A 26,485-nucleotide genomic window follows, 5' to 3' on the forward strand; every position below is an offset into this window, starting at 1 on the left:
GGGCGTTGCTAGAAACGACTCGCGGGAAACAGACGGGAAGGAGTTGAGTTTTTGCCGCGAAACAGTAACTGAGAGCAGCTCCGTGTGTCCACACATCACTGACCCACAAGAACCAGTCCACAGTTAAACAGACCCGCTTTGTGTGCACCGGCCTGCCGCAGGATGTCTGGCTTCGACGACCCGGGAGTTTACTACAGCGACAGCTTCGGAGGAGGAGAGGGACCCGGCGATGAAGGCGGACAGAAGAGGATCCACATCAAGAAGCGGTTCCGTGAGTTCCTCCGGCAGTTCAGAGTGGGGACCGACCGGACCGGGTTCACTTATAAATACAGGTGAGTGAGTTAAAAACGATCAGAGCAGCACTGTGTGAACATGACTGTGGTGAGAACGTGGATCTGAAGCGAGGTTTAGTAAATTAGAAAAAATAACCCTGATGATGTCATCAAGGTCATCTCAGTTTGAGACTGAACAATTTCACTGTTACAAATTTGGACTGGATTTTGGAAGCAGGGGGTCTTAATGTCTAAAGGCTGTTGAGTTGCACGATGGGAAATGTAGTGTGTCTGGAGCTTGGCCTGCACTAGTTAGGATATCTCCATTTCATACGCTTCTATTGTGACCATCATGTTTTCAGTCTCTTATGTGTGCAACAGGAAGTCACTATAGTGTAGCTGTTTAGCTGACAATAGCCAATCTGGCATTAAAATGGATAACAGCTAATACTTGAGCTGCAACTAAGTTATTTTACTTGGTGATTACTCTGTTGATTAAGTAGTTTGCTCTATGAAATGTCAGAAAATGGCCGATCTGTGTTTCCCATAGTCCCAGATGATGTCCTCAAACGTCTCGTCTTGTCCACAGTCCAAAGATATTCAGTTTTCAGTCATAGAGGAGTAAAGAAACCAGAAAATATTCACATTTAAGAGGCTGGAGTCACAGTTTAGACTTTTTTTCTTTAATACTGTGTCAGCAGAATGTTTAAGGTGTTTTTATTAACCATTTATCCATAATCTTTGCTTAACAGTCAGTTAACTCGAGCTAAAGCAACAATGATCCAATTGTTTACCTACTGTTTCTTTGGATATGCTAGCAATAGTTCTTCAACGCCACATTGAACATTTTCTATACGTTTGTTTTTAAATTAGAGATGAGCTCAAGAGACACTACACCCTGGGGGAGTACTGGGTGGAGGTGGAGATGGAGGACCTTGCCAGCTTTGACGAGGATCTGTCAGACTGCCTCTACAAGCTGCCCACTGAGAACCTGCCGCTGGTGAGTCTGAAACTAACATGAATAAATAAATAACCCCATCATTCATCTATATCTAAAGTCGTCAGTTGTCTCGGTCACCATGATCAATGTCCCTGATAATTTGGTCTAATTTACAGCTGGAGGAAGCTGCCAAGGAGGTAGCCGATGAAGTGACCCGTCCCCGTCCTGTAGGGGAGGAGACGGTCCAGGATATCCAGGTCATGCTGAAGAGTGACGCACATCACACTTCCATCCGTGGCCTCAAGGTACCTAACAGTACACACCTCTGTTCTGTCTCATGTTGTCTTCGTCATCATCGACCATTTGATCTCATTTTGTGGTTCTTCCCCTCTGCAGTCCGAGCAGGTGTCTCGTCTGGTGAAGGTGCACGGCATCATCATCTCAGCCACTCCTGTGAAGGCGAAGGCCACCAGGGTGTGTCTGCAGTGTCGCGGCTGTCGCAACATGATCAACAACATCCCGCTGCCTCCCGGCCTGCAGGGCTACGCTCTGCCACGCAAGTGCAACTCGTGAGTGTGACCTCTGTAACTCAGCAGATTAGATTGGGGTCGCGTTGTTTTCCGTCACGTCCAACAACTTTTCTCTCTCCTCAGTGATAATCCTGGAAGGGTGAAGTGTCCCGTGGATCCCTACTTCATCATCCCGGACCGCTGCGTTTGCGTTGACTTCCAGACTCTCCGCCTGCAGGAGTCTCCAGATGCCGTGCCTCATGGAGAGATGCCGCGCCACCTACAGCTCTACTCTGACCGGTGAGGGGCTCATTGTCAACGAAATCTCATAAATCCTGGATTTTTTTCTTGCTGCTCATTAAAAAAACATTTGTAAACTGGTTTCACCTCCTCCTCCTTTCAGGTACCTGTGTGACCGTGTGGTCCCAGGCAACAGAGTGACCATCATGGGTATCTACTCCATCAAGAAGGTGGCTGCTGTAAAGGCCAAAGGAAGAGAGAAGAGTGCCGGCGTGGGCATTCGTGCGTCCTACCTGCGAGTGGTCGGCATCCAAATGGACACAGAAGGGGCAGGTAAAGATCGACGTCTTCATTAAAACACTCTAGCATGTGGAAGCAGAGTTACAGGACCCGGTTTGATGGTATTGTTTTTGTTCCTTCCAGGCCGTGGTGCCACTGGATCAGTGTCTCCACAGGAAGAGGAGGAGCTGAGAGCTCTAGCTGCTACTCCTAACGTCTACGCCTCTCTGGCGCGCTCCGTGGCTCCGTCCATCTACGGCAGCGATGATCTCAAAAAGGCCATCACCTGTCTGTTGTTTGGAGGTTCGAGGAAGAGGTGAGACTGTCACCTGCTCGCAGCACAGATGAGTGTACGTTTTGTCCTGACATGTGTAGTAATGATTTGTTTCCTGTCTTTTCAGGCTGCCCGATGGTCTCACTCGTAGGGGGGACATCAACCTGCTCATGCTGGGAGATCCGGGTACAGCCAAGTCTCAGCTGCTCAAGTTTGTGGAGAGATGCTCACCTATCGGGGTAGATATCCATTCTCCTGCGTTGATGGAAGTTTAACCATAGTCCCATTTTTAATGCTAGCATGCTAATTGAGCCTTCGTTATGTGCCGTCAGGTTTATACCTCAGGTAAGGGCAGCAGTGCAGCTGGTCTGACTGCCTCCGTATTGAGGGACCCCGCCACCCGTGGATTCATCATGGAGGGCGGAGCCATGGTGCTGGCCGATGGCGGAGTTGTATGCATCGACGAGTTTGACAAGGTACGAAGATTTTGTGTTGCAGAAGATCTATGTTCGTCTTAATCTGTCTCCCAGGGTTAAAAACAAAACTGCTTTTGTTGTCCAGATGAGAGAGGACGACAGAGTGGCCATCCATGAAGCCATGGAGCAGCAGACCATCTCCATCGCCAAGGTATCAGCCATATCTGTAAAACCCAGTTTTCTCACTGCGCTGAGGAGTCGACAGAACAAACTAACACCTTGACTCCTCGCAGGCCGGCATCACCACCACCCTGAACTCTCGCTGCTCAGTGCTGGCTGCAGCTAACTCTGTGTTTGGCCGCTGGGACGACACAAAGGGGGAGGACAACATCGACTTCATGCCCACCATTTTGTCCCGTTTTGATATGATCTTCATCATTAAGGACCACCATGACCAGCAGAGGGATATGGTAAGGAGGAGCATGTCTGACTGGAAGTGTGATGCCCTAAATCATCCAAAGTGTGTGAGTTTTAATAAAATATTCATCTGTTTGCAGACACTGGCTCGCCACGTGATGAATGTTCACCTGAGTGCTCAGACGCAGACGGAGGGCGTTGAGGGCGAGATTCCACTGGCCACCTTCAAGAAATACATCGGCTACGCCAGAACGTGAGTTTGTCAGAATTTGTTTTTATGACGACACAGAAACAAGACACTTTCTTTCTCTAATTAAGTTACTCTTGTGTGCTCATTAGTATTACCTTGTCTGAATGTTTACAGTAAATGCGGCCCTCGTCTCTCTGCTGCTGCTGCCGAGAAGCTGAAAAACAGATACGTGGTGATGAGGAGCGGAGCAAGAGAGCATGAAAGAGAGTCGGACAAAAGACCCTCCATCCCCATCACTGTCAGGTATTATTATCATTTATGTCTTTCACATATACACATTAGTGATTTATCTTTTTCACCACCTTTTGGTCCCTGAACTAATCATTTCTGTCTCTGCTGTATCAGGCAGCTGGAGGCCGTCGTGCGTATCGCAGAGTCTCTGGCCAAGATGAAGCTGCAGGCTGTGGCTGGAGAGGAAGAGGTGGACGAGGCCCTCAGACTCTTCCAGGTCTCCACGCTGGACGCTGCACTGTCTGGCAGCCTTTCAGGTATTTGTTGTTGTGTAGAGATTGTGACCGGGGCTATTATGACTTCTGTAGGTGCAAGGGAGTACATGGAAAGATTGTAGAGATGGCTAAAATAGTTGTCTGCTGGTTTTCAAAAGCGTCTTGTCAACCAGTCTACCCTGAATGTTGAGACTCGTTTAAGCGTGTCTTTTAACTGGACACAGTGCAATAAATGAATGTTGTTTTTAACCTTTCCAACACCAACTACATTTTGTTTTCTAGGAGTGGAGGGCTTCACTTCTCAGGAGGACCAGGAAATGATCTCGCGCATTGAGAAGCAGCTGAAGAGACGCTTCGCTATCGGCTCCCAGGTGTCCGAGCACAGCATCGTCGGAGACTTCACCAAACAGGTCAGTCTGACACAATCAGAGTAGGAGATTAGGATATGCTTACACATAAATAGGTTCAATCATTCATTTTTGTTTCATTACCTCTCACGTAACACCAAAAAAGACTTGTAGAGCAATATTTACATTTGCATCACTGACTTGTGTAACTATCACCCTAAGTTGAGACAGGGTTATTGGCACAGCACACAATTGGGTGTCATAAAACAAGTCAAAGAAGTTTCTATCTACTTCTGTAACTAATCTCTCTGTATTCACCTGTTTGTTTCTCTGGACCACTTTGCAGAAATATCCAGAGCACGCTATCTACAAAGTCCTCCACCTGATGTTGAGGAGGGGCGAGCTGCAGCACCGCATGCAGAGGAAAGTGCTCTACAGAGTCAAATAGAGCAAACGGTGCTCGAATACATATACATGTTATTATTATTGTTGTTGTTGTTGTAAATAGTTTTGGTCTGCTTCTTTGTGACACTGTTGTTAGCCGATGGAATCATTTCTGAGCCAAATTGTGGTGAAAACTGACTGATACAGTAGGATCTGGATTTCGAGCTGATTAAATACATCAGAATTTATACAAAAAAAATAAAAATGTTTAGGGTGTCTCTGTTACACAAAGATGTTATCACTTGTCTGCATGACGTGTAAAGAATTAAAGTATTTGAAATCCTCTTCGGTCTTAAAGTGTTTCATGTTCAACACAGACATAAAAAAGAAGAGTTAGGGAGACGTTTTATTTCCAGTGTAGCATTGTTTAATAAAGTTCATACAAATTACAACAAGTTGAGAGAATCACTGTTTCAGCTGTGATCAAACATTTAGTCTTGATTTCATTTGTTGCGTTAGGTGATCAGTAAAGTGCTGCTAGTGCGGATCAGTGACGAGAGCTGGTGAAAGCCTACAGGGCGTACATTCCCACTCCAACGGTGGTCAGTGCGACGCACAATCCCACGGTGAACTGCATGATGGGTGAGGACGGGAACATGGAAGCTTTGCTCTCTGATTGGTCCACTGGTTGTGCTGTGACACTCAACATTTTCTGCAAGTCATCAAAAACCTGCAGGAAAAGGCAGAAAGAGGAGTTGCTTACACTGCATGTATTAGAAACATTCACTTCCTCTTTTTATTGGTTTCAATGTGTTTTTTCTTTTTCTTTCTAGAAACTCTTGATGCTGTTAGTAGTCGCTTGACACCACATTAAAGGTGCACTACGCTGTTTGCATTTTAATCAGAACAGGAAGATCTTCATTGGACAACACAATTTCATACTGTGTTTATATGTGGCGGACCCTGCCACCTATCTAGCTTCAAACAGTGTTCTGAGGACCTTATTTTCCTCTGAGAACAGCTTGTTTATTCAATTATGGGAAAAAAAATTCTGAGTTTGAATTTCTTCTCCAAAACTACACATTGCCCCTTTAAATGAGCCCATCATCCCCTCTGTTCTCACCTGGATGTTCTGCTCGAAGGCGTCCACAGCCTCCTCCAGCACCGCCTTCCTCTGCTTCTCCGTCAGCTCTATGCTGTTCATCCTGCTCCTGTACAGCTGCTTGAAGCGGTTGGGGCTGCTCACACCGGGGAAGGAGAAAAACGAAAGCCCCTCTTTGCTGCTCAGCCCCAGAGATTTCTGGGTAATCTTCCCCAGCACCTGACCTCCAGATAGATCACCCAGGTAACGAGTGTAGGCATGGGCCACCAGCAGCTCCGGGCTCTCTTTGCCAATCTGAAATGGGGTTTTTTGCAAAATACCAGCTGTAATTTCACAACAAGTCTACCCAGAAAATGACTTTAATATCATTACTTCCTCTTTGCTCACCTTTCGTAGTCTCTGCCCATATCTGTGTGTGGCTGCAGGGACAATCACCCTCTTCCTCCAGTCTGAGCCAAAGAAATGCTCCAGGTCTATTTCCAGTGAATCCAGGCGGGCAAGTTCCTGAGGGAAGTATATCGGTGCAACAGCTGGATGGGAGGAGTTCCTGTCCATCTCCTCTTCCAGCGCCTTGTAGATCTCGTAGAGGGAACACAGCAGGACCTGACGGACACATAAATATGATTATACGCTATTCAGGACAATGTGCATAGAGTAAAACATTGTCATGGCTTCAGCCCATAAATGTGTTAATTGGAGGCAGTTGGTGTGTAGAGTTTACCTTGTACTGTGGCAGAGTGATCTGACCCTTCTGGTAACTCAGCATCAGCTCTGTGTTCTCAGCTCTGACGTGATTGTCCTTAGTGGCTGCTTTAATCTGCTCTGATAGATCACTGGCAGCAGAAAGGACAAAATTAATCAGAGGGAACTTTTAAAGCACAAAATCAGATCCTGGAAAAACATCAGAAGTCTTTGAAAGAATCATCAGTACCTGCCAACTTCTCCTGTTTCATCTTTTCTGGCACTCTTCATGGTCTCCATCTGACTGGAATGAACGATTGATTTGGCTTAATTAAACATATTTAATATGAATAACAATGTGTGTAATATATATATATATATATATATATATATATATATATATATATATATATATATATATATATATATATAACATACCTGTGATGAATCGAAGTCTTCTGTCCTTTATGCTGATTGGTCCTCTGGTGGTCGTCACCTCGGCTGTGTTAAGGCTCCACTGTGGCCTCTCAGCTCCGTCCTGCCACTTTTATACAGCCTCGATGTGCTCAAAGAGGAAGTGTGACCGCTGAGTCACATTACTCAGAGTGCTGAGGCTAAACATGACAAAGCACATGAGAGACCGTGGTGGACAAATCTGAAAACATGATGAGGCAGAAATGAACAGTGACTCTGTTACAGCCAAGTTTTGTACTCACTCTGATAAAAGACGTCTCAACGGTGAAATGTAATGAAGTACATCTACCCAAGTGCTGTAGTCAAGTTCAAATTTGAGGTACTTGTACTCAACTAGACTTCATTTCATACTTCACTACACTTTTCTACCACTTTTTGTTTGTTTTGTTTGTTTATTACATGTGAGCTGGTAAAATATGATGCAGTGCTATCCTGATTAAAGTACACAGAAGTGTATAAAGTAACTAAATTGTCTCTATATGGACAAATCACACATTAAAATTGTGCTTACATGTATGTAGCTGTACAAGTGTTAATATAATATAATGTGCTACAATAATAATTCACTCATAAAAGAGCATGATAGGTACTATTGACACTTTTTGCTGTCCTTTTCTGCAGTGGGTTTATTTTAGACCATGCTATCTCCACTTTTGGACATTTGAGGAGGAGGGGCTCCACTAAATGGAAGGTTTAGACAAATATGTTTCCTACCTATAGAAAAGTAAACACAACTTAAAAGGGTAAAAGCTTTCAAGAGCAGTTGTACTGAAGGATCTTCCAGACTCAGGTACATTCCTGACGGTCACCAGAAGTCTTCTACCTGCCGGTGAGTCAAAGGTTTTTATCAGCAGGAGAAAACACAGATATTGTTTCTTTAAAGTGTTGAAGTAAAGCACGAGATAACTGTTAATTATGTATTGAGGATACAATGCAGGCTTATATAGATAGGAAATAAATGTTTTATTTCTGTAATAGACTGTAATACGACTAACCTAAAAATTACAGTGAGTATTACTAACATGCATCGTAACATGTGGTCACTGTTTGGGCATCTGACAATTTAAATATCAATACCAAAAAAGGTAACATCTTAGATTTTTTTGAAGAAAATTAGCATCTGTGCTCCCAGCTGAAAACTTGCAGCGGAGATACTGAAAATAGTTTGAATACAGAAGCAGCTGTAGTGAAGTATGAACACTAAAGTGTAGTAAAGACGGACGTGCTGAGAGAAGCACAAGTTTCAGTTTAAAGGAGCTCTATGCAACAACTTTGTGAATGACTCAGATTCTCTGCGACTGTCCAAAGGATGTGACTCTGTGCACATCGTCGAGTGCCTCAACACAGAAGCTCACGTGTGCACTGAAAGAAGCTGACGTTTCCTTTAAAGTCGCAGTTGAAGACGGCAACTTAATGACAGAGTGACATCACTGGAGGCAGTTTATCAGATCACATTCAGCCTCCTGTGAGACACTAAAGGCTTTCTACTACTTTTTACACATATGCAGTCGTACTCCCCCCCAAACCTGTAAACACACTTATAATGAGTAAAATTGGTGGAGTCACCCTTTAAGTTGAAAAAAAAAAAAAAAGGTGCACAACAATCACAACAACCTGGTCAAGTCCTTCATTTAATATCCTTTCTACTCTACTATATTCTATGGTGTTCTCTGATCACGCCCCCTTATGCAAGCAGCCTCCATTGGTGTGTGTTGAAGTGGGTTGAGCTCGAGGATTTTCCGAGGGGAGCACATAGACACACATGACGAGCTGTAAAATGCTCCACAGTAAACATGTAGGAGTCTCCACAGGTCTGCTGCATGCCAAGCCACAAATGTTGCGCGCGAGGGATCGACTGATGTAAAAAAGGTAACGTGGACCTCCGTGTTTGTGTCCTAACGCGCGAGCCCGAGCTCACATCTGGTTCAGCGGGCGATGGCAGCCGCCGCATCCGCAGCACAGTGTTACAACATCGGCTGAAGAGTTCATGGAGCGCCGGGGGAGGTTTACTATCCGGAGCTGAGCCTGCTGCTGCATGACTTTACTCAGATTACACATCGGTGAACTATCGAGTTAGTTACCTGTTCTGTTTGATAATAATATAATCATTTATCATATGTAGCCTGTCTACACCAGAGCACTGAGCTCAGCAGCTAGACAATATGTTGCCAGTTGCCTAATGGCCCAGATGCTCATGCAGGCAGAAGTAAAGTGAAAAAAACCTGTGTTGTAACAAAATGATCAGACAGGTTATAAACAACTGTATAGAAGAAAAAACGCTGTATGAATAAATGTAGATGTATATATAGTTTAAGTTGCTCTCAATGTAAAAAAGCTTTAGTATAAATTGACGTAGAACTCAAGAGAACAAAGGGAGCTCAACTTAAACATTTAACTATAATGTAAGTACAATGGGTGAAGTCAGTGTTTATAAATGAATATGTATAATGAGCAACAGTAAACAATAATACAATAGTTCAGTGGTGCAGAGTGCAAAGAGTGCCCTTTAATAGATTAATGTAAATATGTGAAGTAGGTGGATATTAATGCATATGTACAGGTCTATATGCAGTTCTGTATGTACTATACTGCGTGCTTGGGTTTACACTCAGTGGACACTTCACTGTACCCATATACAATGTTATATAATCCATTTCAACAGCCATAAATTCTGCCTCGACAATGATATTAAAGGGTATAAGAAAGGTTATAATTTAACAATATGTTTATAATTAATGCTGTACTTAATTCAGCCACAAGACACACGTCACTTATCTGCAGTTTGGTGGAATATATAATATATTGGCATGTATTTGTAGCGACTATTGGCATTCCATTAAAAAACAAGTGTGCATTTTAACTATTGAATATATTTATATATTTCTGTTTCTTTATTTGGATCCCCATCAGCCACTCCTGAGGTAGAAGCTATTCTTCGTATCACAAAATAAAACAATTAAAAGCACAAAGCACAGGGAAACAAAACAAGTACACCAAAAAAAAAACATTAATTCACAACAATAAAACTACTAATGACAACAGCATTATATGATTTATTATATAATAATATATAATAGATACATTTGGTCATTTTGCTGTATGTCCCCATATTGTATGTCTTATAGTACTACAATATTCTAACTGTAATATGGATTTTAATTATATACACACCAAACTGTCCAGCAGGTTATGGAGCCGAGCTTTCCTTGTTTTATCCTCTTCATCTTGATTGGCTGTGTTGACTGCTCTTTTGAAAACCACCACCACCACCACAATGGCACCCGCCGCTATGATTACTGTGTTCTTGGAGCCGGGCCTGCAGGACTGCAGATGGGATATTTCCTCTCCAAGGCTAAAAGAGACTACATCATCTTGGAGAGGAACTCAGGGCCGGGCAGCTTCTTTAACAAGTAGGAAACTTTCTTAAAGCGTCTCAAGAAAGTTTTACTTGTCTTTCCTCCTGAATGACCCTCGATGCGTGCTTCCTCTGCTCTGTTTTTGTGTGATCAGGTACCCCAGGCACAGAAAGCTCATCAGCATCAATAAGATCCACACAGGGAGGCAGAACCGAGAGTTCAACCTGCGCCATGACTGGAACTCACTGCTGAGCGATAAACCTGACCTCCTGCTCAAGAGAGTGAGCAGTGAGTTTTACCCACCAGCTGATGCCTTCCCGCTCTATCTGTCCATGTATGTGAAGGAGCTCGGGCTGAAGGTCCAGTATGGTGTGGACATCGGGAGGATCAGGGCGGTGCAGTCAGCCACTGGCAGGAGCTATATCCTGACTGACCAGCATGCATCCGACTACACATGCAGGTATTTTCAGAACTAGGGGTGAAAATGTCACATTTGTCCTGGTTGTGGATGCATCACGTTGTACTTATTCCTCTCGCCCTCAGCGTCCTCCTGGTAGCCACAGGATTGTGGGTCCCTCAGAAGGTAGAGTTTGTCGGTTCTGACCTGGTCGAAGGCTACGAGTCCATCTCCACTAATCCTGAGGACTACAAGAACCAGGCCGTACTCATTCTGGGCAAGGGGAACTCAGCTTTTGAAACAGCCCAGAGCATCATGGGAAGAGCAAGTCGGGTGCACATGCTCAGCTCCAGCCCTGTTCGACTGGCGTGGCAAACACATTACGTTGGAGATCTCAGGTAGTGCTTTCCTTATCTCTTCAGTCTGTGATTCTGCTGTAGGCCTGTATCAGTGGTTTCCAAGCATTATTGTTTTCCTTTAGACATAGCTGTGACAGCGCTATTAGATGAAGTACCCCTTCATCAACACCATCAGTCAAGCTCCTAATGCATTGATTTAAATTAAACTATTTCAACCATTTATTCATTAGGCTACTTTCAGCTAACTAGCCCTATATCAAACTATTTATCCAAATCTTTGAGTTAACTATTTCAACTTTGTATCCATCACTTTTAACTTACTGATAAGACTTTACTCCTCGCTTGCTCACTAGTAGGCTATTTTGACACTTAATACCACAGTTTCAACATGTGGTGTTCAAGTGTGAGAGCTTGGTTGGTATTTTTCCAAATCAGTCCAGTTTCTCCACATTTCCAAGTTCCCCCTGGAAACTGCAGAAGCACCCAGTGGGTGCAGTGACCCCAATCGGGAATTAATGTACCACAGTGATTATTGGCAGAAGTCAACCTCACCAGCTGTTCTGCATCAAAGCTATCAGCACTGTTAACCTCAACTAAACTTTTGTTTTTTTTTTGTATTTCAGAGCTGTTAATAATGAGCTCATAGACACATACCAGCTCAAGTCCCTGGATGGGCTGGTGGAGGCACGACTGGAGAAAATAGTTATCGCTCAACGAAAGGAGCACGGCACGAGGAGATCAGGTGGAAAGAAGACGGAGAAGAAGGGGCAGTTGTATGTGACTTTAAACAAGTACACACAGGACGAGAAGAACAGCTCCGATGTGACGGGAGAAGAACTGCCGGGGTATCACATCGACAACTTCTCTATGCGAAAGCCTTACGACCGTGTGATCAGATGCCTTGGATTCAGATTCAATTTCAGCATATTTGACAGGTATAAATCTTGACTTAACTGTTTTGCCTCAAAATCCATCTGTTAATGACAAGCAATGTCCTATCCTCTGAATCCTCTTGTATCATATTACCATGCATCAAGAAAGTCCAAGCTGTTTTATTTATATAATGTTCACATTTCTTGAAAATCAAACCTCCCTAGCTCTAGCTGCCCTCCGAACAGTGAAAATGCAAAAGGGAGGTTGCCGGGGGTGACGGCCTGGTATGAAGGAAAGGACACCCCCGGCTTGTTTGTGCTAGGAACTGCTGCTCACTCCAGAGACTACCGCTCATCCGCTGGCGGCTTCATCCATGGATTCCGTTACACAGGTGATGGTCTCATTACAAATGCAGAGCATGTAGTTGAAAGTACAAACATGTGGACCAGGAACATCTTCATTATCTACACGGGTCACAGTAGGAATGTAGAATAGCTGGACTTTGACAGTTGTGCAGTCCTTTTGTGTCAATTTGGGATTGTATTCAAGATGATGTTTAAATAACCTGTTTGGATTTTTCTGCCACAGCTCGAGCTGTACATCGTGTACTTGAACAGCGTTACCATAGCAACTGGTGGCCATCGACTAAACTGTTGACAACGCAGCTTCAGTCATGGATTCTGAAGCGGGTCGGAGAGGCCTCTGGGCCGTACCAAATGTTTGAGGTGCTGGGGGACGTTATACTTCTTCGAGGGTAAGTAGATGTTATTTTGGTCATCACCAGTAATAACGTTTTCCAACTGTGCTCATTTGTTGATGAGATCTGCCCACTGTCCCTCTTAAGTTACATGTCCTGATGAACAGCAGCAGTTTCTTTTGACTGCTCCTGGTGAGATGTAGTTCCTCCTAAATGCCCTGGTGCTGCCCAGGGACCTCCTCTCAGCTGGTCCTGTCCAGAACACCTTTGAATGGATGTGGCCACTAGCCAGGAGGCATTAAACACTAAAACCACCTCAACCGGTTGCTTTTAATTAATGTGAAAGGGCAGCGTGTGGATGCCAAGGGAGCTAAATCCTTCGTGAGCAATCTTGGCAGAATACATCTGCTTTATAACAGAATCATTCTCCAGTATCACCTATCAAGTGTTTCTTTGTCAGGACATTTATCTGACCTACTTTATAATAATGATATGTGTGTAAGGAACATTTCAAAATAAAATAAAATAAGAAACAAGCCGTGCCTCGGTCAGTAGAGATGCCAGAATTGACAGATGATGTTTGAACTGTAATATTAGGTTATTAATTCATCCTATGTAGTACTGATCCCTCCCTGTGTATACTCAATACATAGAATGCTGTTCTTCACAGGCAGAAATTATGTTGCTCAAAATTGAATTACTGACTTCTTCACAGTAACAGAAGAACCCGTTAATCCCTATATGCTCATCATATCCTGGTCCTTTCTTCTCTCCTTGACTCTAAGCTCCCACTGTGAATATATGGAGGAGTTTCCAATCCAGGCTTTGCCTCAGTTCTCCTCTCTCTCGGGCCACAACATCTCCAGCCATGGACTGATGGTCCTAGTCATGCAGTATGGGAAGAAGAAGGTAGATTATCTGGGCCGAGGCAGGGCTCAAACAGACTGGACCAAAGCTTGGAAGTCTAACTTTCTGCACCCTGTTTTATACTACTATGACACACTTCCTACAGGTGAGAAGAAAAATGCTACTGTTACGAAGTTAATGTACTTTTTAGGAATAAAATTGCTGCAGTATTACAAAATGAAAGTTATTGTAAGTTCTTTTGTTTTTCCAGAGGAAGAAATGAAGCTGCGTCCCCACGGCTGGCCTTTACCAAGGCCCAAGGCAATTCATCACATGGTTGAGGACTTCCTCACAGAATGGGAGGGTCCAGTCTCCCACATCCAGCCACTGCGGCGCTTCCTGGAGCACTGTGTGCAGACTGATCTCAGGGCCTTCTACGCGGGTAAAGTTGCATCTTGATCTGTTTCTAGCCCCATAAAATATGTCCAGCTCAGAAAATGCCTCCAGTAACAGAGTGAGAAGAGTAAAATGGGACAGAATACACTTTCACAACAGTTTCTGCATTCATTTATTTTATATGTATAAGGTTTGTATTTCATTATTAAGACAGTAAAGGTTGTCCAGCCCTTACAGAAACAACAAATGGATTAGACATTTACAGCCTGCACTGCCATACAAAGGCAGATAAGAGTAACTACATTAACAGTACAGAGGTAAACATTTTCAAACTGGCCTCTAAACTGTAGAAGAGAGAGAAAAAGTTGTTATGCCTTTATTTTTATGCGTTTTAAGCAGAGGTGAAGTAGCACTGATGCAACTTCTTTACTCAAGTAAAAGTAAGAAAGTACAGACTCTAAAAAGTAGTCTGGTCAGTAAAAGTCAAAAGTATCCCTCTGAAGGACATTTCTACCACTGGCAGTGTACATTCCCACAGTGCTATGAAAAGGTCAAGGAGTCAGCATGACTGAGAAAAATGCTGCCAAACAACAAAGTGCACCAGGAAATACAAGATATAATAGGCTGCATTAGTTTTGACTACAAGCTTCAACATATTTTGTAACACTGGTAACTTTTCTGTACATTGACCCACACATTCATGAGATATCTTCTATAACATGATAACTACGTCTCCTTTTCTGTCTGTCACTTTATTCAAATAGGATGTCTGACTTCTTTCCTCCAAGGCGTTATTTATTGGTCAACTGAAATGCCACTGATGTTGCATTGTGGTGTGGGTGTCATTTTGGATATTTTTAGTAGAACTGTAGGTAATTGCATGACGAAGTTTAACATCACTGATAAAACAAGAAGGTTTAACATGTTTGAGATGTCTGCATTTTACCTCCACACTGAATCTCAGGGCAGAAGACTGACGAGGACGTCACTGACCGTGGTAGTTTGACTCATTGCTGTGTTTTCCCGTGTCTTTTAGAATCATGTTTCCGCTCATCCCTCACCCATCGCACGCCGCCGCTGTTTTGTCAGCAAGGATACTTGAAGCAGCAGGGCATCTCTCACAGCAGTCAGCTGCGGCAGCACGTTCATGACGCTGGACTGACGCCTACTGAGCAAGATGCAGGAAAATCCGGGGCTGACCCAGCTTTCCCCAACTACCTGGCACAAGCTGGAGCCTCTGTGTCTTCAGGACTGAAACTTGACTTCTGATTGTTTTTGAGTGTGTTAAAGCTATGCCTATGATGATGTTTAGGTCTACCTCCTTGCACCCATTATTAACACCTCTACAGAACCAAATTTTTTTTTTTGGTATGCCACCCTACAGATGATTGGTGGTTCCCGACCTTTTAGGCTTGTGACCCCTTTAAATTGAGCATTTTTACTTGCAACACCTCGTCACTAGACGAAAATATCGAACACTTTACTATTTCAACCAAAGAGAGAGTTCCCTTTCTTTACTTTAATAATTTTGAAGGTCTAAAAAAGTAAGCGTATCCAGTAAAATATAAGAAACAGGCATAGATTACAGGAAGGTGAGTAAATATGCATATTTCCTCTTCTGGCCCCACAGATTTCATCATCATGGTAACTGCTGTTTATCCCTGGAGAGGTACCTTGTCTTTTAAAAGCTTCCTTCTTGTTTTCCTCACAAAATATTTATATATATTATAATATACCATTTTCATATTATGGAAATCTATATTATATAAAGCTATATTGGTGGAGGGTTACTGAATGATTATGCATTACACATTTTACATGATGTTAAATAAACATACATTACATAAAAACACACATTAGGTCTTGTTTTCATTCTCATAAAAACGTTTTGTGAAATATTATTGCGCTTCATTGTACGCATGCGTAGATCAATCCGGCAATGGGGCTGTTTGATTGGCTACCCGCTTGCGTAGATCCTATTGGACGGTGGCTAATGAACAACACAGAATCTGATTGGTCGAGGCTGCTCTGGTAGCTGTTGACTGCACAATGGGTGTGCCTTTTACTACTTCAGTACGATGAAATGGAAAATGTGAAATAGGGGACATTTTGGTGCCGTGAAGGAAGAAAGCTGTTAAAATACTGTTAATTACCCGGGATGGAGAGACTTTAATGGGGGAGTTTCAGAGCGGACGTGCCGTGCAATGACCCCAGGCGACGCTGACGGAGCGGATACCGTATTCAGAGTTGACCCCCGATATTAATGACGGCTGTTTCCTTTTAGCTTTGGCAGGAGTAGTAAGGACCGTGTGCAGCGAGTGTAGTGTAAACACAGCATCCATATGTCACGATAAAGTATGGACGGGTGGAGCCCAATCGTTGCAACAGCCTCGGATAATGACCGCTCCAGCTCCGAGGGGGAGTACATGCTGGAGCCCGGAGCCGAAGACGAGACCCGGGAGGCGGTGGACGGAGAGCAGCGGGGTAACGTGGAGGGGATGGACGACGGGGGTACAGCCGCCGTCGGGTTCGGGATAAGCGGGACTGGGGAGGGCAAGGTGGTGTTGGGTCGAGTGGGACAGAGAGACGATAAGGAGCTCAGGTACCTGCACTTGTTGTGGGAGCCGGGACGAGCCGAGCTGGGCTCCGGTGTGGTGGCGGGCAAGCTGGGGAAGATGACGGGGAGCAGGGCCAGGAGGCAGCACAGGGTGGTGCGGAACCTCGGTCCTATGGGGAAAGATATTTATGGTAAGGGTCTGTTATATTGTCTGTTAATGTGTAGAGTAAACAGGGTGTGTGTGTGTGTGTGTGTGTGTGTGTGTGTGTGTGTGGAGGGAGCTAAGCGTGTGCTAAATTTGTAAGTTTAGCTTCAAAATGAAAGCTAAGCTACCTTTTACCAAACAGGTAAAGGTGATACAGTTCTGTTACAGTGTGATGCAGTGAGTAACTCAGCTCTGGTGTCGTCTCTTAATATCATTTCCTTCTGTCTGTTCAACAAGTCCCCCTCTTCAGAGTTGAGCTGGTGTTCTTGTGACTGATGCCTTTGTTGATCTGATGCCATGACACCTGATCCCCTCCAATCATAAAGCAGCATTTACATACCTGCCAGTCACTTTGAATGTCTTATCTCCACAGCTGTGAAGAGACTGAGGGAGGCAGCCAACAGCAACGACATCGACACAGGTATGAGTAGTGAGGTGATGCAGATGCAAACTTCTTGCATGTGGGGTAAGAGAAGGATGATTATTGGCTGTGTTTTGCTAATAAAGCTGTGTTCTTCCAGTTCGAAAGCTCCTGCAAGATGACATTGACCCCTGTGCGGCCGATGACAAGGGAAGGACAGCCCTCCATTTCTCTTCCTGCAATGGCAATGAGAGCATCGGTAGGTTGGTGATAAGAATGTTATGACAAGTATCGTGGGAAATTACGTATAATGCAGCTGGATGGTTGAAGAGAGCATCATGCAGTTTGAAGATAAGGGTGTAAGCCACCATGCTACAATCCATCCTATTGTAGCATCACTGAATAATGAACATATTAGTCAAGAAGTCATGCACTTCCCACATTTAACTTTGATCAGCTTCCCTGGTATTTAAATTTTAATCATAGATTTAGTCCTTCCTTGGTTCGTTTATTGTTTCCTACACTTCCCGTCATTGTACACTGCATTTTAGAATCAGTACAGTTCAGTGTGAATTTGTACAATTAAATGTCTTTTTTATGACCGTAGTGCAATTGTTGCTGAGTCACGGCGCTGACCCCAACCAGCGAGACAGTCTGGGCAATACCCCCCTCCATCTGGGTAAGAAAGAACAATCGCCATGTGGTGAAACCTGTAGCGCTGTGGTCAGTAATGCATATGAGTGTGGTTTCACTTTGACACACAACAGTGCAGCTGCTTTCAGCTCACACATATTTACATGATCAGATATACTGCAGAATAAGATGACGCAACAAGTGTTTTAAAGCACTTTTATTCTTGTGTATTGTCTTGCAACGTGCCCATTTTATCTTGTGTCTCTGCAGCGGCCTGTACCAACCATGTGCCTGTGATCACCACATTGCTGAGAGGAGGTGAGACCACTGTAGTGTGGTACTTTTCTTGTGTATACATGTTGATCAGTCTCCTATTATAGGAGAGCTCTTTTTAAGTTAGTTGAAAATAAAGTGGAGCAATTATCTTTTTCACTTTGGAGTTATACATTTTAACACTGTATGTAAGCATAGGTGATGTATAATGCATAAAAGAGGGTCATTCTTTGCCCCAAATTTCCAAAACAGACTTCTCATGTAAGGTTACCCTGCTTATGCCAAGGTCTCTTGCCAAAAACTTAAAATACAGCAAGGTTACCTTTTTAAAAGTAAGTTAGTCTTTTACTGAATTTACATTTTAAAAATCAAAAAATGCAACAAGCACTGATTGAGAATGGTGATTAAACATTTTTGAGATGATAGTTTTTTCAGTGTCCTAGTATATATTCCAATTGGATGCCAGTCATCCAATCAGAAACAAACTCTTTCTGTTGCACTGGTAAAATTCCAGTAATTCCCAGTTCCCTCTACTGCTCACAACAAACAGAAGCTGATTTAAGTAATTTCAACATAATGTTGCTTTAATAAACTCCATAGAGTATGATTATTATTCAGTAACAGTTGATAATCAATTGATACGACTTAATAAATATGTGTAACGGAAAGATTTGTCCTCTTATTGTCTCTGTTAAGGAGCCCGTGTGGACGCCCTCGACCGAGCTGGAAGGACCCCTCTGCATCTAGCACGCTCCAAGCTTAATATTCTGCAGGAGGGAGATTCACGCAGCTTAGAAACCCTGAGAGGGGAAGTCACACAGGTAGATAATTAACTTGCCTGGCTTAGTGAGTCAAGACTCTGGGGTTTTGGATAGATCCTAATTGTTGAGGTTGGAATGCTGAAGATTTTTATATCCGACTTTCCCTTTCAGATTATTCAAATGCTGAGGGAATACCTGAACTTAATGGGTCAGAGTGAAGCTAAAGAGAGGCTGGAGCACATTTCCACACAGCTGCAGCACACGCGCACCAAAGAGCAGGTGAGACCTACATACTCACTTTTAATGTTTATCAGATTCACATGCATAAAAACAGAGACGTAGGTGAAACAAAATTTAAATGTGTGTTTTTAGATTTGCATGCGATGATTATTTACTATATATATATTACTGCATTATTTAGATGTATTTTCACTGTAATTAACTAATACATGGTTGTATGTATTTTTGCTTTTTTTCAGGTGGATGAGGTGACAGATTTGTTGGCCAGTTTTACATCACTCAGTCTACAGAAACAGAATTTGGGGGATAGGTAGAAGATAAAGTGTATAGAGAGCTGAAGTCCTGCTCCTTCTAAAAGGAAGTTTCTGCTCCAGTTACCTTGGCAAGACAAGCAAATGCTGAACTATAATGCTTTTCTGTCCATATTCCACATTAAATTTTAATCTACAGACCTCCTGCACCGGACAGTAAGACTTAAACTCCTTATCATCTTAACCAAGAAAAGACAATGAGTATTCTGTTATCATTTACATCTCTGATGAGGTTTTGATAGTGTGACTGCGGCTAAGACTAATGTGCTTTAAATGCGAACAAAGACGTCGTTGGTTAAAATGAAAAGCTGCCTAAATTTTAAAGCCCATTACTGTTTTGTGGTGGGTATTCGTTTAGCTTATGGACAGAATTTTTTTTTCACAAATGAGCTCTTCAGAAAAAGGATAAAAGTAACCCCTAAGGGCAAAATACACATTGAAGACAGGAAGCTAACCCTGAAGTGAAGTGGGACCTCGGCTCTCTATTGTGTGAATGTGTGTGTGTGTGTGTGTGTGTATGTGAGAAAATGAGAGTATAGCCCTTTTCACTTCGCATTATCGCTGCAAAGAAAGCTCGCCTTTACGCCGCCTTTTTTTGTTCACACTGAACCAAGCAAAAGAGGCCTGACGGTACATGACATGGCGTTGAGATCTGTATGGGTTTTATTTTTCAGTGTGTTCCCCGGTTTCCACCTCTTTATCTAAACATGTATTGGCTTGACTGTTTTATACGTTTGGATACAGTTATAATGTGTTGTGATTGAGATCTGGACCCCCCATACATCCTGGAAAATGACAGTTACGTTTTTTGCTCTAAATTGCATAATTACATAATCGCCATCAGTAGATAGTGGACCCTGTCTGGCTCTCACTTGCGGGGATGGATGCTATTTTCTGGGGTCTCACTGAAGTCTCGGTCGGGATGGCTGACCGTCACAGTGATTTTTTTCAATACAAGTTGCGAGAGACAGTAACTACAACAACACAATAGTGGAAGCGACAAAGACATGGTGAGTTAAAGTTCTTTGCTCTAAATCGCGTCACATAATCACCGCCATTTAACTACTGGAGCCGCCTGGCTCTGCTGCTGGGGATAGACTCTGTTTTTCTGGCAGAAATGTGATGAAGAGTCACTAGGACAGACAGGATCCATGTATGGATGCGGTATTTTTTTCCTCATAAGTTGCCAAAGACACTACCAGTTACCACATTACTGTTGTTTGGTCCTGTAATGTTGCTTTGTGGGTTGAAGTGTGGGACATTTCTCTTTTATTTGATGAGTGAAGGATCTGTTTAGTTGTCAGGCCGACACACCCCTATCTGCGCTATCGGCTTTTCCATTCACACAGACGCTGGCTCGCCTCTGCTGCGGCTCTGATACTACCTCCTCTGTGGATCAGAGTCGCAGCGAAACTGTCCACCCTCTCCGCATCTGAAACTTTCACACAAACGGCAAGGCGGAATATCGGCGCATCATTCCCACATTGAAAGGGCAGTGTGAATGGGTATTGTGAGTGTGTGTGTGTGAGTCACATAGTGTGCCGATATGTTCTCTGCCTGCCATCATTACCTAAGTTCTATGATAATTATGAGAAATTTCTCACAAAACGATTAAACAGTTTTCACTGTTGTATTTTCTGTTTTCTTATCAACAGCATCGTTGTATCTCGTTGCCTTTATTTCTTGTACTGCATGTTATGTTTGTATGTGAACTGTACTGTAAAAAAATTGATTTGGCTGTCGTTGGAAATGGATATATGTGAATCAATAAATCAATATGTTTGGCTATATTTGTGAAATGTTGTCTTTCATGTAATGTGATAAAGAATGGTATATCCACATGGGGTTTAATATACATAATTCACTATCAACATATTCAATGAGAGGGCCCTGTGCAGTAGTATTCTGGATGGTAGGATCACAGTTAGCGAATGTGCTGCTAATATGGCTACGTTTCCTCTGCTCTTCCTCTACGCTGATTGGCTGTTTTACCAAAGCCCCTCCCCCTACGTGGACACGTATTGTTGTATTGCCGATAATAAAAGATGGCGGCCGGACCCGCGTAAATTGGAGACCCCATAGAGGTAGTAATATTTAATAAACACATTTTGTTCGCTCCTCCTGGTCTTCGTAAACTACACTTGCTACCACCCATATGGGATGAAGACATGAGCAGAGTTGAACGCATGTAGACCACAATATTTTGTGCATTTGAGGTGACCGCGGCCTATCTGTGGGTGAAAGCCTCGGCCTTTCCTCGCCCGCCTTCACCGGCAAGCTGAGGGTACGCGCGGCAAGACGGATTCCGGTGCTGGAAATGTTGGGAAAGCTAGCGAGTCCAAGTAAATGGAGAGGGGGTGTGTTTGTGTATCTTTATGAAAGTAGGCGGGAATTTGTTTTGCTATCATGTTATCGTACTCTTCTGTAGATGACAGACAACTTTGTTTATTATTGTAATATAACGCGAATTGCACTTTTCGTGAAGAAGCAGCCAAGCATGTAGCACTTCTCCACTTTGAGTCGCGTTATGTGAAGCTTACCTGCAGATCCATTGCTGCTTACACTGCTCGGTACAGGACTTAGCAGGTATACTTGTAGCATTGTAGTAACTAAGTATCTGTTAAAGTATAATTACCTTTTTTTTTAATGGAAACAGCGTTATTAGATGCGAAGAAATGGCCAAGCTTTTCACTTCATAGTCATTGTGCTTCATTAAACTGCTGTCAGTAGTTTTCACCAGAATAAATATTTCATATTCATTACTTTAAACTGCATTTGATTTTTTCTCTCTCGGTGTTCACATTATAGGTCAGTATCCTGCCTAATGTTGTCAGTGACAGACTGTGACAACTAAACGTGTTGACAAAGGAGGAGCCATGGCTTTTGAGGAGATCAAGAGTAAAGGAGGAATGGGTAATGTCTGCATGTAAAGTGCATGTTATTGACGTAACAAACATATACATTATTTGTATATCTTCCTTGTGGAAACTGGTACAGAAAATGATATGGATATGATGTAGGCTTTGTTAACTATTCCCAATTTTATCAAAATTTTGCTTTTGAGGTTAGGATTATAAATCTCATTTCATGTGTTGTAGATATGGGGATGGAGGGAGACAGGGGCCTTGTGGCTGGTCGCAGCCAGAGAGAGAAGAGGAGGTCGTACAAGGACCTGCTAAGGGAGGAAGAAGAGATCGCTGCTCAGGTCCGAAAGTCTTCCAAAAAACGACCTAAGGTAAGATTTCTCTCTGCAATAGCTTGACCTAATGGATTATTATCACAGAAAGCCATCATCTTGGTCATGGTCATGTTGTTATTACACATTTTAATATGTTGAAGCTATGTGTCTGTGAATTTGTTCATTGAAATCATTTGTGTCATTCCAAATCAGGATTCAGAGCTTTTCATGCTTGGAGGAGACTCACACAAAAAGAAGAAGAAACATAGTGATGACCACTATTACAGAGGTGAGAACGTTGATATGTTGTAATAATCTGTTATTGTCACAAAGAATAACACTGCATTTGTATTTACTTCTATCTTTTCCTTTATCATCCCTGTATCAGACCACGATGGTTCAGGTCCACCTCCCCACAAGAAAAAGCACAAGTCTGCAGATCGCTCCCCTACTCTCTCCTCCCCGTCCTCCTCCCACCCGACAGATACAGCAATGGGCCTCCTGCAGGCTATCACCTCTCCGCTGGCCACAGGTTCAGACCCCAGTCCCCACTTGCACAAGAAGCCCTCCTACCCCTCCTTCTCATCGCACTCTTCCAAGGACCGCAAACGCGAGAGCAGCAGCGGTGGTGGAAGCAAAGGGAGCCACTCCTTCTCTCACTCCCGCCCCGTGTCCTCATCGTCATCCTCCTCCAAGAAGCACTCCTCGTCTTCCTCCAAGTCGTCTCTATTTCACGGTGGAGCTCCCAAAGAGGAGCCCTTGACGTTACGCGAGGCTGACGGGTTAAAGATGAAGCTCATCATGTCGCCGGAGAAAGAGGAGGGAGAGAGCTTCCCGTTCACGCCCCACTCTTCCAAAGGAGGTGTGAAGAAAGAGAAGGATAGAGACAGGATGCAGATGTCAAAGATGCCCAAGAAGAAACTGCAGCAGAGTCGAGATCCACTACCTGTAGTGGGGAAAGAGGTGGAGGTGGAAGGTAGGATTGCTCTAAATTATGTTCCATGTACTGTAGATATTATTGGTGCACCTGGTTTTTATTAATATCCATTGTTGTGTTGTCTTTCATACAGGCCATTATGGAGGTGGCATGGGGGATGACAGCTCTTCGTCTGGGGGTGAACTGGAGGCTGGCGAACTGGTTATAGATGATTCGTACACACACCTGTCAAAAAAGAAGAAGAAGAGCAAAAAAAGCAAGAAGAAAAAAGACAAAGAGAAAGACAGAGACAAGGAGAAAAGTGGGAAGGACAAGAAGCACAGCAAAGGATTTGGAGGTGAGTTTATTGTTTGTTAACTATGTAACATGTCTTGTAGTTGTCCCGACAGATTTATTGCACTGATCCATTTGCTGATTGTGTCCATTTAATTACCATTGTTTTATCTTTGTATGACAATTTCAACAGACTCATCAAGAGGCCACAGCCACTCCCACCCCACTGTCACTCACAGCGCTGTTGGTCCAATGTATGCCATGGGCACACCCGTCCCTCCACACCACCATCAAGCCAATGATGGAGTGACGGAGAAGAAGAAGAAGAAAGAGGAGAAAGACAGAGAAAAGCATGAGAAGGGAAAAGATAAGGTACAATACTGTTCAGTCTTATTTCTTGTAACAGTCAAACTGGAAGGTGAGGTTTGAATGCCAGAAATCTGAAGTAATTGTTGAGTCACTCCTGCAGATGCTGCCTTTGGAGTTAAATAAAGATAAATGTGCATTTTGCATTATTGGGGATTTTTTTTCTTTGTCCACTTTTAGCCCAAGAAGAAGAACACATCAGCGTACCAGGTGTTTTGTAAGGAGTACAGAGTCAACATCAATGCTGAACAGCCAGGACTAGGTGGGTAACACTAAGCACTGATTAGCATATTGAGCTTTCAAATATCACCAAAATATGTATTTTAAACAATATGTTTTGTGTCTAATCCGCAGTGTTTGGTGAGCTAAGCAAGAAGTTGGCAGAGGTGTGGAAGGCAATGCCCGAGAAAGACAAATTAGTATGTTTTTGTCTTACTTGTAATTAATCCTGGAAAAGCTTTTGAGTATCACTGTTTGTGCTTTCAGTTGTGGTGGTTCACTAACTGTTGTGTTTTCTCTGCAGGTTTGGAGGCAGAAAGCCCAGTATCTGCAGCACAAACAGAACAAAGCTGAGGCCACCACGGTCAAACACAAGAGCGCCAGTGAGAGCAAGAGCAAAGGTATCTTTGACTGTAACATGAAAGTTTGCAACAGATTGGTGAAGAAGATTTACTGATTCTCAACTGTGTGTCCTCGTCCTCTCACTTCTGATTTCTGTTGTCTTTTAATTGTGTTTCGTCATGACAGTTGTAGGAACGGGAACAGGGATGGTGTCACCAAACAAAGCGCCCAGCACAGTGTCCCTATCCCCGGCACGAGTCCCAGAGGTGGATCCCATTGATGCAGCAGCTCACCTGCAGCTCCTGGGAGAGTCCCTGTCTCTGATCGGGCATCGGCTACAGGAAACAGAGGTAAGTTTCCACATGCATCCACATACTGTGTTTACAGGCCAGTTTACAGTGCTGTTTTTGTGTAATACAGAGATGTTCCATGACTTTGCATTGGAATTTGAGCCATGTGACTGACATTTCTTTGTGTTAGGGGATGGTGGCAGTGTCCGGGAGTCTGTCTGTACTTCTGGACTCCATCTTGTGTGCGCTTGGACCACTGACCTGTCTCACAGCGCAGATTCCACAGTTAAACGGATGTCCTCGAAACGTCCTGGTAAAGTATAAGCATTTATAAAAGTTGTTTTAATTAAATTACTGTGGGTGTTTTCAGCTTTAGAACTAATAATAATAATAATAGTAATAGTAGTAAGTTTCCTCTGTATAGACTGCATTACATTATACATTCAGGTGTTGTATATGTGGCTCTGCTGTTTTCTAACAAAGCTCTCTCTCTTCTTCTGTCAGTCAAATACATTGGACAACATTGCCTACATCATGCCCGGGCTGTGAGTGAAGGAAGATAATCACCATGGAGTGATTTGCATCAGAAGTCAACATGTTTGGCAGGAGTGACCCTTGGACTTTAATTTAAGCCACTGCTCGGCATCTGAAAAGCGGATCTTTCTAGCGTCAACTTGTTTTTAAAGTATTTTTTTAAAGACCTTGTTCTCTTAATTTTCTAATTGTTATATTTTTAAATGAAACATTTTACTGAACACGTTAATCTTTTCTTGGCATGTCAGCTTAGTTTTACTGTTACTGTACAGTGTGCTGTTGTATGAATGAGTGTACGCTTGTATGTACAATACTGAATGTATGTGTTTATTTAGCTGTGAAGTGGGACTGACTGCTAGTGTATGAGACTGTTGACTGTTTTTTTTATCTGAAATGTACAGGAACATTTAAGTCGTTGACTTTTGGTCGTCATCATCCACATAACGTAATATATTTGGCACCCGCTAAGTTTTTCTTTCACCATGTAACAAGTGCTGCCATGCCTTACTGTTTTTTACATTTGATATTTTGCTGTGCACACAGTGTTTAGATTTCGACTGTACTGTAGACTTTCAAAAGTGACCGAAAACACCTTTGGGTGCTACCTTGTTGTAATCAGGAGCTGTTCAAACAAATCAATGTCGGACATTTAACGAAATGGCAGCATTAAATTATGACCTGTTCCCTAATTCAGCTTCTGTGCTTTTATTAGCTGTGCTAGCAGCTCGGCTGTAGGGATCAAAAGGCTGGTTGGTAATTTCATCACTTTGGGTGCACATTGAAATGTTTCACAATCATCTGGATGGATCACCATGAAATTTTCGAAGTTAAAGGATGAATGGCTGGTGAATCCTTTCCTCTCCTGGCACTATGACATTAATATTTCTGGACAACTTTAGGATGGATTACCATGAAATCTGGAATGCACATTGATTGTTATTTACTTTCCAAGGATGGAGACCGAATCAACCAATCATAGCGAACCAGTCAAAGCTCCACTCCACTCCATGACCCTGAGCCTGGGTGTCAAGAAGGCTTTAATGACCAAAT

The 26,485-nt window shown here is 43.2% G+C and overlaps 5 protein-coding genes across 11 annotated transcripts; 4 read left to right on the plus strand and 1 right to left on the minus strand.

Annotated features, from left to right (window-relative positions):
- Nucleotides 1–35: 35 nt before the first annotated feature.
- On the plus strand, nucleotides 36–5,119 carry mcm5 (minichromosome maintenance complex component 5). Its single transcript, XM_073495145.1, has 16 exons — nucleotides 36–332; nucleotides 1,146–1,272; nucleotides 1,389–1,517; nucleotides 1,609–1,781; nucleotides 1,866–2,021; nucleotides 2,125–2,294; nucleotides 2,385–2,556; nucleotides 2,642–2,753; nucleotides 2,847–2,990; nucleotides 3,076–3,141; nucleotides 3,224–3,400; nucleotides 3,488–3,600; nucleotides 3,712–3,840; nucleotides 3,943–4,085; nucleotides 4,326–4,453; nucleotides 4,737–5,119. The coding sequence occupies exons 1-16, from the start codon at nucleotides 163–165 to the stop codon at nucleotides 4,836–4,838; spliced, it is 2,211 nt and encodes a 736-aa protein (XP_073351246.1). The 5' UTR covers nucleotides 36–162; the 3' UTR covers nucleotides 4,839–5,119.
- Nucleotides 5,120–5,166: 47 nt separating this feature from the next.
- hmox1a (heme oxygenase 1a) lies at nucleotides 5,167–7,078 on the minus strand. Its single transcript, XM_073495146.1, has 6 exons — nucleotides 6,996–7,078; nucleotides 6,808–6,861; nucleotides 6,598–6,709; nucleotides 6,264–6,479; nucleotides 5,898–6,170; nucleotides 5,167–5,504 (listed from the first exon to the last, which is right to left on the minus strand). Exons 2-6 carry the CDS (start codon nucleotides 6,855–6,857, stop codon nucleotides 5,346–5,348), a joined length of 810 nt encoding a protein of 269 aa, XP_073351247.1. The 5' UTR covers nucleotides 6,858–6,861; nucleotides 6,996–7,078; the 3' UTR covers nucleotides 5,167–5,345.
- Nucleotides 7,079–8,788: 1,710 nt separating this feature from the next.
- On the plus strand, nucleotides 8,789–15,807 carry foxred2 (FAD-dependent oxidoreductase domain containing 2). 3 transcript variants are annotated; one of them, XM_073494867.1, is made up of 10 exons: nucleotides 8,789–8,900; nucleotides 10,215–10,441; nucleotides 10,542–10,847; nucleotides 10,931–11,182; nucleotides 11,767–12,078; nucleotides 12,241–12,407; nucleotides 12,605–12,770; nucleotides 13,499–13,725; nucleotides 13,831–14,001; nucleotides 14,992–15,807. In XM_073494867.1, the coding sequence occupies exons 2-10, from the start codon at nucleotides 10,221–10,223 to the stop codon at nucleotides 15,222–15,224; spliced, it is 2,055 nt and encodes a 684-aa protein (XP_073350968.1). In that variant the 5' UTR covers nucleotides 8,789–8,900; nucleotides 10,215–10,220; the 3' UTR covers nucleotides 15,225–15,807. The 3 variants fall into 3 exon arrangements, with proteins under 3 accessions (XP_073350968.1, XP_073350967.1, XP_073350969.1); XM_073494866.1 differs by having other exon boundaries at nucleotides 10,218–10,441; XM_073494868.1 differs by lacking the exon at nucleotides 8,789–8,900 and adding an exon at nucleotides 8,922–9,103.
- A 193-nt stretch (nucleotides 15,808–16,000) lies between these two features.
- ankrd54 (ankyrin repeat domain 54) lies at nucleotides 16,001–21,084 on the plus strand. The gene is made up of 8 exons (XM_073495208.1): nucleotides 16,001–16,703; nucleotides 17,091–17,138; nucleotides 17,239–17,337; nucleotides 17,686–17,757; nucleotides 17,982–18,029; nucleotides 18,681–18,805; nucleotides 18,917–19,024; nucleotides 19,225–21,084. The coding sequence occupies exons 1-8, from the start codon at nucleotides 16,313–16,315 to the stop codon at nucleotides 19,297–19,299; spliced, it is 966 nt and encodes a 321-aa protein (XP_073351309.1). The 5' UTR covers nucleotides 16,001–16,312; the 3' UTR covers nucleotides 19,300–21,084.
- A 232-nt stretch (nucleotides 21,085–21,316) lies between these two features.
- On the plus strand, nucleotides 21,317–26,124 carry hmgxb4a (HMG box domain containing 4a). Of its 5 annotated transcripts, XM_073495329.1 has the most exons (14): nucleotides 21,387–21,512; nucleotides 21,580–21,882; nucleotides 22,105–22,209; nucleotides 22,395–22,531; nucleotides 22,688–22,763; nucleotides 22,863–23,450; nucleotides 23,545–23,748; nucleotides 23,878–24,056; nucleotides 24,231–24,312; nucleotides 24,405–24,469; nucleotides 24,574–24,670; nucleotides 24,798–24,961; nucleotides 25,092–25,214; nucleotides 25,406–26,124. In XM_073495329.1, the coding sequence occupies exons 3-14, from the start codon at nucleotides 22,173–22,175 to the stop codon at nucleotides 25,448–25,450; spliced, it is 1,797 nt and encodes a 598-aa protein (XP_073351430.1). In that variant the 5' UTR covers nucleotides 21,387–21,512; nucleotides 21,580–21,882; nucleotides 22,105–22,172; the 3' UTR covers nucleotides 25,451–26,124. The 5 variants fall into 5 exon arrangements, with proteins under 5 accessions (XP_073351426.1, XP_073351430.1, XP_073351427.1 ...); XM_073495325.1 differs by lacking the exons at nucleotides 21,387–21,512; nucleotides 21,580–21,882 and adding an exon at nucleotides 21,317–21,380; XM_073495326.1 differs by having other exon boundaries at nucleotides 21,387–21,882.
- Nucleotides 26,125–26,485: the final 361 nt, after the last annotated feature.

This window comes from Pagrus major, chromosome 23 (genome assembly GCF_040436345.1).
Source record: "Pagrus major chromosome 23, Pma_NU_1.0".
Classification (NCBI taxonomy): Eukaryota; Metazoa; Chordata; class Actinopteri; order Spariformes; family Sparidae; genus Pagrus; species Pagrus major.